Source organism: Nesoenas mayeri, assembly GCF_963082525.1.
Source record: "Nesoenas mayeri genome assembly, chromosome: 1".
Taxonomy (NCBI): Eukaryota; Metazoa; Chordata; class Aves; order Columbiformes; family Columbidae; genus Nesoenas; species Nesoenas mayeri.
The window spans coordinates 73,551,100-73,563,834 of NC_137541.1; the positions used below are offsets into that span (position 1 = coordinate 73,551,100).

At 44.7% G+C, this 12,735-nt stretch overlaps 1 protein-coding gene across 1 annotated transcript in view; it reads right to left on the reverse strand.

The window, feature by feature from the left end:
* Positions 1-12,487, reverse strand: part of PRR5 (proline rich 5) — a gene marked incomplete at its 3' end in the record, with an annotated part of 54,324 nt that extends 41,837 nt beyond the window's left edge. Inside the window, exons 1-2 of the mRNA XM_080364040.1 lie at positions 11,189-12,487; positions 887-967 (exon numbers count right to left, since the gene is read on the reverse strand). Coding sequence (XP_080220166.1) covers positions 887-967; positions 11,189-11,319 — 212 coding nt within the window. The 5' untranslated portion in view covers positions 11,320-12,487. The remainder of the gene's footprint in view (positions 1-886; positions 968-11,188) is intronic.
* Positions 12,488-12,735: the final 248 nt, after the last annotated feature.

A 12,735-nucleotide genomic window follows, 5' to 3' on the forward strand; every position in this document is an offset into this window, starting at 1 on the left:
AGGGTTTAGAAGTAGTAAGCGTCAGAAAAAGTAGTAAAAAGTGCTGTAAATCCAGATATCAGCTTATCTCTTAGTAAACTTTTCTTTGCAACTATAACTTAATAACGCAAATGGTAGGATTTTCACCTCTTTTTTTTTTTTTTTTTTTTAATAGGAAAAAGTTCCCATTACACATCCCACTGGTCTATATTTACTCTGTTGTGAACAGCATCATTACAGTATGAGAAAGAAATAGGAGCCTTTAACTGCATTACTCAGGTCCCTGTGCTGACAAGACAGCTTTATAACATCTACAGCACATGCTGCCTGCACAGATGGAGCAGTTAGATGTAAGGCATTACAAGGCAGGACATCTGTCCTTGCCGTGTCACACTGAGCGCTTGGAGGCTTTACATCCTCCAGGAATGCAAGGGAAGCACCTCAGAGCTAGGTCTGACACATATGGAAAGGGCAGCCTCACTGAACTGCATTACATTGCATTGCATTGCAGCCTCATTGTATTGGACTCCACAATCTTTGTGGGTCCTTTCCAACTCAGGACATTCTATGATTCTGTGACTACAGCCATATACGGTTGCATTACTAGAGGGTTCCAGGTTTCCCCTTCCTTAGTTAGAATCCAGTACATCAAGACAGACTCTGAAATAATCCATCCTCCCCACAGCTAAATACAATCCCCTGCAGAAGGAGGAACCCAGCTCTCGCTATGCAGCGAGGTGTCGACATACATCTCAGCAACAGCTCTTCACTGTGGCCAAATGGACTGTACTGGTTGAAAATACCACTGGAAAAAAAGCCCATACTACTGGTGTGGAAGCTTTCCAGTGCAAGTGCTAGCAAACAGTACCATGCAGGGTGGCTAGTAGCACCTTGCGTAGTGTCTTACCTGACTCCTTCATTGAGGTTGTAAAGTTCATGGTCCGGGAGACCCTTACGCTGGAACACGGCTATTACTCCATTGTGGATACTGAAAGAGGACATTAAGAGTCATTAGCACCTGATCACATTTTAGAAGGGTATCACTTCCACAATAAGCCTAATATCTCTGCCTAGACACTGCAGGACCTTTTTAAAAGATACAGATGACTTCTGGTACCCCCATCCCAGATGCCTTGAAGGGAATTATTGCCTCAAAAGTAGATGACATCTTTGAAAACCAGTTCTTTTGATTTGTTCCAACTCAGTAACTTCAACAGTTGCACATCTCAAATCAGCAACCTCAGAAAACGTGAAGTATTATTAACACCTAAAATAAGTCTATTAAACATAACTTTAAATACATTAATATATTAAGCATATTCAAAGTATTTTAAAGCATATTTTTGTTTCTATGGCTCCCCACAGAGACAATTAACAGCTTCACTATGAGATCAGTGATAATATTCTGGGCATTGTTGGCATATGTTTCCCTGAGCTATGGTTACTTGATTTCTTTATCAACAAATCAGCATTTGTCCGTGCTGGACACTATACCTGAAGTTTAACCTATAAATGTAGCATTATTTTACTAGAATGTAACCTCAAGAATGTTAGTTCTTTAAAAAAAAAAATAAACACACTGGAAAATTATAAAGTTAAGTCAATTTAAACAATCTCTATTCATTTTCAAATATGAAACTATAGAAAAGGGGCAACCGGTTACAAAGACTTTTTCCTGTTACCACTTACTCTTTTCTCAAAGATTTACACTTCTGCTTCGGCTAAAGGAAAACCAAGGCTGCACTGAAAGTACAACAGGTCTGGAGTTTCTAAGGTGGACAGCAAGAGAAGCAGTGCTGTGCTCAGCACAGGCAAACCACCTGTCCTACAAAAATGTTCCTTTTTCATGTTCGAGGGCATTTGTAACTGTTCTACAAGCAGATGTTGCTTAGAGGTGGTGACTTTCTGTTGCAATCAGACACAACCGAAGACAGGACTGACATCACAAAAATCTCAACAGAACGTCACATACCTGACGCTGTCCATCCACCCTCCCCATAAATTCTAGGACACGAAACAGGAAAATCCTGCCAGGTACTGCAGGAACCTGGCAACCTCCATGCTTAGCAGGGATGCTTACCAGTCCCATGAACTTAACAAGACTATCTCAAAGGGTTACTGAAATGAGTATGTCTTCAAGATGAAGCTCTGAAATATGCCTGACTCAACTAGCGTGATGACACATCACCTTATATCACTTAGCTTAGGTCTGAGGACAAAGGTAAAGAAATGCCAGTGAAAGGTGAGACCAAACCTGTTCTAATGTTAGCAGAAAGGAGAAGTCTCCGTCCCCAGCCCAGTGCCACCTTTGATAGCCTCACAGCACTGACTCCAAAGAGAAAGAAGACTCATACATTCTGTCCATCTGTTCATTCACCTTCAATCCTCCACTTCTGGAACCCCTTGGCAACTTCTACCACATTTAACTATGTAGTGGACGTCCCCAAAACATCAAGGTCTTTTAGGTTTCTGCTGGATCTTTTAAGGATCAAGAACATACTGCGGGGTGAGCTCACCCTTTATTTGACGTACTTTAAACTTCCCAACACTAACACGCAAGAAAGCAGCCTTTATCTGCCCCACTGCTCATACTGCTGATACTCAGTTTCTAACACGACTGCTTTTACCGAAATGACCATTCCCACCACTGGCAGTGACTGCAAGTCATTTCATTTCTGTCTGACTCAGTTACCCCATGTGTAAAATAAAGACGATGACACTGCCTGCTGAAGGTTTTGTTACGAAAATCATACCAAAAACAATGAATGTGATTATCAATAGCAGTATTACATGCCATGACCATCACTGTTTTTTATTCTCGCCTCACATTCCTACTAACCGCGAAGTGTGGTTCTTCCTTTTCACGGTTGCACCTGAGAAGGGGAGATGATATCTTAAGGCATATTACAAAAACCACAGGGCAGAAATCTTCCTGCTCTGCACCATCTCCCTGAGTGTCTCTCATTCTGCATGCCACCTCCCTGACTGTACTCAGAAAGAGCAAGGAACAGCTAGAACAGGCCTTAGGCATGCTCAGGAGGTGTATTTAGGAGGCACCAATTTGAATTTCACCCCTACAACATCTACTGAAAAGATCTTCCAAGAAAGAGAATCTATGGCATGCACATCCCTCCTGGGGAATGTGGTTTTACCAGTGACTCTGCAGTATTGTTTTTCAGACCTTTGCAGCTGACCTCCCCCTACTCACACTACACCAGAGTCTGATGCAATGAAGCAGCAACCAGTTTTGGAGCTCTGTAAAGCAAAACCAGGATAAAAATCGCCCATCCTGGAGGTATCAGGATTTGGGGTTGCCCTGTTTTGCGAAGAAGAGTTAAATGTCATTGCAGGCACGATGCCAGGTGGCAGTGCAGCATGCTTGGGGACTTTAGGCATCCACATAAACCTCCCCAGACCCACGGTAAGACAACCCCTTTCAGCGCTTGCTGGGAGTAGAGAACTGGGCTAGAAGGTAAACCTGCTGCTATTCACAGACCCGCAAATGCAGGCACACAACAATGAACAGCAAAGAGACACACTGTTAGAAAAGCTCAGTCATGTTCATCTGTGGAAAAAGGAAATTAAAAGTGGCAGGTGAAGGATATGACCCGCTGTGGATAAATGCACAAGCAGATAAAAATAGGAACCATTATCCTCTTCTATTTTGCTCCTTTACTGACATTTCCAAGGTATTAAGGACTCCCCAGCCATGGTGGTCCCTCTTTCCCCTACACACATGTGCACAGACATACACTCATGATCTAACCCAGCTTATTTTGACTGGCTCAAACAGACACACTCAATTTACAATTATTTGAAAACTGGCAGCTAAATGTCTCTGGTATACAGTGAAGTGACGTGGGTATTTTAATATTATGAGTAATATGTGAAGTACGGTTAATGTAGTGAATAAAACAAGCAGTCTTTACACGCTCGTCTGATTCGGAAATGAACTTTGCAATGTTCCTTGGCAGCCTTCTGCAGAGAAGAATGACTAAATATCTCTCCTAAAAGCCAACATGCTCTCTCCTTCTCTCTGGCACTCCTTTCTAAACGAGGGGGAGGTGTTCTCTTTCCAGCTTAACAGGTCCATTATTATTCCTCAAAGAAATAAGAGAGAGCAAGCTTTTTTAACAAGAACTACTGGGGACAGGTTGTGAGAATTTAACTTAGTGCCCGTGTAGCAGAACTGCACCTATATAAAACATCCCAGTGCTGATCTTTCAATATGCCTGGGATCTCCCTTATAGAGAGAGACAACTGCCTTGTCTGGAAGACAAGTCTTGGCCTTGCTACGCTGACCAGCTGCTTTTCCTTCCCATCAGAGACAGCAGCACTTGCACACTGGGTACAGATACGCAGTCCCAGGCTGCAGGTGATGTGGGAACTCCACGGTAATCTGACCCTCCACACTTGCTCAAAAGGCAACAAAGAGGAGGTGGAATAACCGGAATGCTATCAGTGGCATAAGGTGGTGTCAGGATAATAAAAAGCTAGCTTAAATCTTCTTAGTTACTTTGAGCTAATAAAAAACCAAACCAAATCCTTGCTTATATCAAAGTAATGCTATGGTTTCTATACTGAGTGATTGGTTAAAAGGTTTTAGTTAGAATGGTACAAAACTTTTGGTGTGAAGAAAATCTGAGCTGCTGCTTACACACAGAAGTCCTGGAAGATGCTTGAAATGGGTGAATCACCTTTATTTGTGCCTCTGACCAGTCTCCACTGAGGCTTAAGTCAATAATTTATGTAATTAAACTTATATTTTAATAGTCAACCTGAACTGAAAATGCCTTGTAAACTCCCTTCTGTAACTCTTTTACAACAGGGAAGTTAATAATGGGTGCACTCATGCACTGGTATTACTCTGAACACCTTCGCTGTAGTTGCTGTGCGTGTAAATGTGTGTACAAGAACACAGAACCGCAAAGGAGGAAAAAACAAGGGGCCAAAAAATGGTCAGTTCATTAACTGTCTGTGCTCAGTACTGAATAAGGTTCCAGTCTCCAATCAAGATCAGAACTGACACTGTTCATCCAGGGTTATAGATGCTTCTGGTTTGCTGTACTGTACCAACTAGATGAGCATATGTATCCTCCTGTTCCTCCAGTGCTGCACTGTCTCCTGCTTAAGGAAATGAGCAATTTCTAACACTCCTTCACCAGTATCTTCTGCTGGAACAGACCTGGATGCTCTGTGCACCTGAGCAGTGTACCTATGAAACAAGCTACAGCCACCCTTGCACCATGGGAAAGGGCAAATCGCTGAGTTAGGGGATTACGGGATTACGGATTGAAAGCACAACACCAATTCATTAGCCAGCTCCTCAACTGGTATGAATCGGGGTAAATTGCTGCAGCAGCATTATTTGAGCTGAATTCAAGCACTAAGATATCTTATGTGCACGCACCTTTCTGTAAAAACAGATGCCATGGGCCATACTTGCTCTGAAGACTATGGCTAAAAGAAGAGAGACCAGTAGCATGGCAGAAAGAAACCGGGGAGGAGGCTTCTCACAGGTGAGTGGATGGGTAGGGAGGAGAGAAGCACGGCTAGAGCAGCCTGGCTGTGGGACGGGAAATCAAGATCGGAAAACTGCAGTGACCATTTTTTTTGGTAAGAGTTTGCCTTCAGAATTAAGACAAAATCCCAGATAGCTCAAGCAAAGTATTGTTCTTATCTACCCCAAAGTTGCCACTAACTGACCTTGATTGCCAAAAGAGAAGCTACCTACAACCAAGGCAGCACTCAGAGCATCAAAAGTCAACACAGCAGTCTAAGAAACTTCACCCTGCTACTCCTTCTAGATTTGCCCCATCCTCCAGAGGAGGCAGCAGCTCCAGGACTCAGTATTCAGCTGCCAGAACCGTGGGGAACGGCAGGAATTCCCCACTGTTTGCTTCAGCACAAAGGTATCTGGAAGGTGTAAATCCCCACAGCACAAAGCTGGATGCTTGCTGCCAGCACTCACAAACAGCCTAATAGCACGAGTGCCAAGACAGGGAGGGTGGGGTCTATTTTTCTGATTTTTGCATAATAGAAACCACTGCCTAAGTAGCTTAATACCACCAAAACATACATTCCCCTTGAGTCGCTATTTGTCCACCCAGACACCACTGCCTTTGGTGGGTGGGAAGCTGCCTACCCCTGGCACTGAAGTACCACCCCTGTTTTTTCACTGATGTTCTTAAGAAGTCGAGAAGAAAAAATTATTATCATTAAAATACTCTTTTCTGCCAGGTCAGAAACAGTTTGTCCACAGAGTTGAGGAGCAACTGCAAAATTGGGCTGATAAGTCTCTGAAGCTTGACCTGTTTGCTTTGACCATGGCCATGACTCTCTCAGCTTGGCTTTTCCTGGCAAAGCAGGTGGAGCATCCCATGTTTTCATGCACACACAGCACACAAGTAATTTTGGTTCTCTAAAACAGTCACTACCTTCGTATGCAAACAGCATGAGTGAAAATATAGTTTTTTCCTTAGTGTCTGCAAATTCTCTTCAGAGCTCCAAGTGAAGACTATGAGCAAAACCAATGCTGTGTGAGTAATTGCACCCTGCAAGTACTGGGTAGTTAAAGGCAACATTTTCATTTTCAAAAGGGACTAATTGACTTCGGGCTTATTTCCTCCGGACAGTTATGGGAATAGCTAATTAGCAATAATTAACCTGATATACTTGCATCAAAACCTCCTTGAAGACACCCTTGCTCCAGAACAAAACCTCATTTTTCTGAATTAGCTTAATCCATTTGGGAAGAGCCCGTTTTCAGCACAGCTTCAGTCCAGCTGCAACTCCACAGGCTTTCCATGAGGCCTTGACCCTTTCGAAATAAGCCTGCAACTGCTAGTTCACTTACGTTTTTGAAATTTCTACCCAAGGTAAAGCAATCTGCAAAGAGGGATAGGCTGCAATTACGCATTGGGTCACGCAACAGAAAATAAGCTGGTCTGCAAAACTCAATCTTCAAAGAGTTTGAGGCGCATTAGCTCATGAACTTCAGCAACTATAAACACCACTCTTACGTATGAAGAAGTTGAGACAAACAGGTGAAGGGACTTCCCTGAAGTGTTACCAAGAGTTAATATCTGTACAGAGTATAGGACCACAGAGATTTTGGCTTCCAAACATACCTGCATTCAAGCAAGCATAAATATGTCTGGAGGGCTCTGAGGAGCAGGAATTCTCCACCACCACAACTTTCTATAACTGTAGTCAAGTCTGGCACATTCTCCCATGGTGTAGTGGTGGCTTGGCCAGCTGGGAAGTCCCCTTCACCCCCCCAACCCTCCTCTGCACCTTGTAGCTCTGCTCTGTCTATCCCCCATGCACACACCCAGCCAAATGCTCCAAAGAGGGCTCCAAATAAAGGGTCAGGAAAAATAAGGTGATCCTCAGACAGGCAGAAATATTTCTAAATATTTCTAAATAAACACTAAATATTGGAAGAAAGAAAATTTCTGAGTAGAAGTAGTCGATAAATAGGCTGCTCTGGAATGTTTTCCCCACTAGAAAAGCCTGTGATCTGAAAAAAACATTCATTTTTAATTAGAAAATGAAATATGGTTCCCATGACTGTAAAAATTACTTTACAGCAAGTTACTGTGCTTATTACAACTCTGTAAAAATTAGCCCAAATCATAAAATTCTTTCTGATTCCATATGTCTCCTTGGATTTACTCTTGATCTCAGTAATGTCAAAGGCATCTCATCTGTGTCTTCTTTGCCTTTTCTTTGCTATCTCTCCTTCACATTTCTGTGATTTTTTTCCCCCATTTTCTTGCACCAAAAAGGATATAAGTGCTTTTGACTAGAGGCTTTCTCACAGCACTACTCAGTATCAGCTCCTGATTAGGCAGTCTGTGCTAGCTCAATCAGAATGAAAACCTCGCGATGGATTTCATTTGCCCTCAGAGGGCCTTCCCTCCGGCTTGCAAGCTCAAGATTAAAACCCCTGGGTTTCTCAGTCCAATTGCTTTAGTCAGCATTCAGCCCTCACTTTTTGCCTGAAGCAGAAAAGCAGGGGGAGAAAAGGAACTGAAGACAATGTTAGTGAAAAAATCTAAGCTATTTTAATCCAATGCAAATTCTGTGAGCTGTAACGAAACTGTATTGTTCCACTATGTTGCTGTTGGTTGCTAGTTAACGTGCACTGCCGGTGTGTTGCTGTACAGATCTTTTGGGGTTCATGGGAAAGCAAGCTCAAAAAAGCTGTGATATAAAGGCTAATTTGCATAGTTGCAGACAGCAGCTCGGCACTGATCTCCCTTCGATCTAACAGTGTGGAGAAGTTTTACAGCACTTATTTTGGAGGTGAAGGAAAGTTAACAGGGAGGAAGAGACCCTCCTCGCTAGCACTGAGTGCTCTGTGCCCCCAACACGCTGAACCCTGCAATAAAGCTCCTGCAGTTTGCCCTCCCACAGTGTCAGAAAGCAGTAGGCATCCTCTGGTATAAACAGTCTGAGGGCTGAGATGGGTCTGAACAGAGCAGAGGTGGCGGAGGGTACGTCACTGGGCAGCCAGACTGTAGCCACACACAAGCTGATTGCAGAAGGGGAGCCACATGTCCTCCTTAAAAAAAGCTCATGGTGACAAGGCTGCCACCTTGCAGAAGACCGCACTGGCAGAACTCCGGCTCAGTAGTGTTTCTGCATGATCCCCGCAGGATTGAGGCAGCATCCTTGCTCCACTTCTAAGGGCTGACTTTCGGAGGCGTGGGATTGGCAGTCTCGTGTGGGGCAGGGCCTGGCGTGGGGTTTGGCTTTACCTCTTCCCACATCAGTTTTGATGAGCTTGGTTCAAAAGCAGATACACACATGCCACACCCAGGCACAGCTGCTAACATTAGGCAAGAAACCAGCAGACATTTAAATATAGAACAGCCAGGCTTGGTGAGAGGGAAGAGCTCTGCTGGTGCATCTCAACTTCCTTGATCAGCAAGGTCTTACGCTTGATATTGCATAGAACGAAACAGAACGGGCAATCCTTTTGTCTGGAAGAAAAAGCAGCTCCATAAACCAAAGTATGGCATTATAGTCCTCTGTTAGGATGTTTTCATTTTGCAGGGGAAAAGTAAAAAACATTCCACAATCCAACATTTTCAAAACCCACCTGAGATCTCTGGTGAGTCAAAGTTTAGACGCCCAGTTTGTCAGATCAACATTACAGATGAACGCCAGCTCCCTCTAGACCAAACCCTGTTACATATGCCAAGATGGGCATACACTGGTGACAGGCAGAAGCTGCAGTGGATAACTTCTTAATACAACTAATCCAACATAATTTAATCCCTGGCTTTCCTGAGGATAAGCTCCAGAGAGGATACAAGTCTTTTTGCGCCTGAAAGAATTACCCTTACTCTCTCTTCCACTCAGGAGAAACCCTTGCGCTATTAAATAAGAAATACAGGACTGTCCCTTTGCCCCTGCAGTGCAACTGGCTCATAATCTGCATTACTTGCCATAGCTTTAGGCAGCTGTTAGAGCAGGCACGCAATGCCCACTTGACTTGCCACTGCAGGTCGCAGCCACCTGTCACCGCACGGCAGCAGCCCTGCCAGCTCTCCCAAGGCATTTTGGAGCCATGTGCCACCAAATGCGACGGGGCAGTGTGGCGATCCCTGCACAGGGAAAAGACAACCCGCAGCAGGAAAGCAGGGTCTGGCCTGAGTTTGTGCAAAGCGGCAAGAGGATGAGTCGCAGACACCTATTCCAGGAACAGGCGATGGGACGGTTGTCTAATTGTTTGGATAAAACATGCAGATGGCTCGTTGATCAGCAGTCACTCCTGGCCAGAGCTATACCTGTCCTGTCTGAAGTAAAAATAATAAACTCTTGTTCCAACTCACTTAGGAAAACCCCTCAGGTTTGAGTATCAGCTGCCTCTAAGCCTGGAGCTCTCCCTTGCCCAGCAAGCCCAAAGCCTGACCTGCTCTCCATTCGCATCCACTTCCATAGCTCCCTGCCCATAAGCCAGACCTGGAAACACTAAACCCCGCCGACAAAAGCTGTCAGCACATCATCACAAAAAAGGCTTTGGGGACCGTATTCTGTCACCTTGATTCACACCAAGGAGTATCTTACTCCCTGCTGCTTCCCACGGGGCTACTGGCCAAGTGAAACCCCAAGTGGCACAAACTCAGCTGGTCCAATGTAGCCTTCAATTACCACCACCATCCAGACCTCATGGGCAACACCAGGTCATACAAATTGAACAGTAACTTGTTCTCTTTTGTGATCCGTACTGTTTCAGTGCTTGGTCTGCTGTTGGCATTAAACAATTCATAATGCAAGCAGGAAACGAGAAATTGAGCGGTAAGCAGGACAAAAGATGTGATTTTTTTTTTTCTCAGAATTCAAATACCTTTAACAAAGGTGTCTACAGTTCACTGGTATTTTTCTTCCTACAGCTGTACCACTATACAATTGTAAAACATTACGACTGACGCTTTCCCAGCTGTGACCCAGAAGATGACATTTCATTTTCAAAAAAGACATGAGAATACAATTCCTAACAACTTAGACTCGTGTCTAAGAGCGTCACCAAAGTGGTCATTAAGATGCCTTCTGAATTTCTGTGCTAAGTGACACATTCTCAACAAAATGTTTCTATGTATTTTTTTTGTCAAAGAGTAATAAAATGCATATGTATAAACACAATAAAGAAAACAGGGCTTATTTTTCCCTGTCCAAAGTGCATGTGCGTATGTACGCACACACAGAGATATCTGTATTAATGTGAGTAAATTGAGTAGACTTTGTATCAACAACCAGCAATATAGTCACGCAGATAAAAATAATGTATTTTAGTAGCTGTGCATGTATTTCTTTTTGAACTAAAATAAACCAAATCAGCCTCAAATGAGGGTATCTAGATAGACACAAAGACATATTTGTAGCTGGACCCTTTGAAATAAGTCCTTGTCCGTCACAACGCAGAGCAGGCTGTGCCATCTGCAGAAAAAGCTCTTTGCTATCAGCCCTCAAAGAAAGGTTAACAGCAAAGGGAAAAAGCCGCTCCCGTCTTTTACTTGAATGCAAACTCTGGTACGCGTAACGCACAAACGCAGAAGCCCGGCGTCCTGTAACCTTGCCGAGCTGGGAGCAAAGCAGCCCAGCCTGCAAGCCAACGGAGCGGCTACCTGCACGTAAATCACGGCCGCGGGAGCACCGAGAGGCTGCCGGGGAGTTGGCACATCGTGCGAGACCTTACCTGTTCCAGGTAGCGTTGGAGCAGGCCCGTCGCTGCTGGGTCCCCCGCTCATCCAAGGCTGCCTGCTCTCTCTTGCCCAGATCACTGAGGCTGGGCGAACTCATGAACTTCAACCTGCGAAGAGTCCTCATGGTCAAATGTGTGTTTGCGCGTGGCAGCTACAGATACACCATCCTGTTTACACACACACACACGCAGCTGGAGCAGCGGCAGCAATGCGAGCAGTTCCCTCCGTTTGCTGTTCAAAAAAGAAACTTAAAAAAAAAAAAAAAAAAAAAGAAGAGAGAACCAGTCTCTACGGAGCACACCTCTGCCAGCAAGAAAACAAACCTTTAATCAGATCAACTCTGACGTCATCAACTGTGGTTAATAATCTCTCCAGTCCTTTCAAAAAATAAAACTTGAACTTCTGGCTGCTGCTGCAGCACTTTGAAGGGGCCCCTTGCAACCAGCAGCTGCCCAGGGAGCGAGGGCTTCCCCTCCCCCTGTCCCTGGGCACCGCGAACCCGGACTCTCGCTCCGCGCCGCCGCGGCGTGCTCCACCTGTCGTGGGAACTGCTCGGCTCCTCTGGCGGCTTTGGGGGGTCTGCTAGAATTTCTCCACCTCTCCCCCTTCTGTCTCTGCACTCGCAAATGGAAACGAAACTGGAGGGCAACGGACAAAAAAAAAAAAGAAAAAAGAAAAACAAAAACAAACCACGCAACAAAAAAAACCCCAAGCCCCAAGCAACCAATACTGACGCACTGAGACTTTATTGGAAAGTTTCATAACTGCCTGTGCCCTGCCACGTTATGACACTGCACACACGCGCTCTCGCTCCCCGGCTCATACATATACATATACGTACGCACGCTCCCGCGCTCCCTCTCTCCCATCCGTACGCTCACAGCACAGCCTTATGGCTCGCCTGGGAGGCTGCTTGGGCTGAAAGTGTCACATAAGCCACAGGACAGAAAGTATTCACAAGCAACACAGCTGCAGAACGAAAAGCGCTGGTTTAGGTTTTAGCATTTTGAGGAATTTTTGGTAGTGCATAGAAGAGCCTGATGCTCTGTCTTGCTCTGCCTTTTTTTTTTTTTTTTTAAATCGAGATAACAGCTGCACAACTTGGGGCATACTTAGTTTCTACAAAAGCCCCAGGTGTCTTATCTTCAAAGGAAAAATCTACTTTCTCTCTCTGACTGCAGTACTGGAGCTGAAGGATATGCTGCTACAAGACTCCAGCCCATGCTCAGCTTGCTGTCACTCACTTGTGGTTCTGTTTTAAATTCAGGAGTGCCTGGCTCATCTGCTGGGAAGCAACGTAACAAAACAGCGATTAGCTTTCTCAGAAAATAAATTGTTTGCAATAGACTGAGCCAGAGCGTAAGAACTGCTCTTCTGTTGCTCCAGCACTGGTCTGCAAATAGTCTGGTAACAGCCATGAGGGCACCTTGCAGTGTCACCTTCCACTCCCTGGAATTCCTTCCCTCCATTCTCCTATATAGAAGAACTTATCCTCCCTTTTTTCCCCCCACTTTCTACTTACTCTTTTCAGCTGTGATAA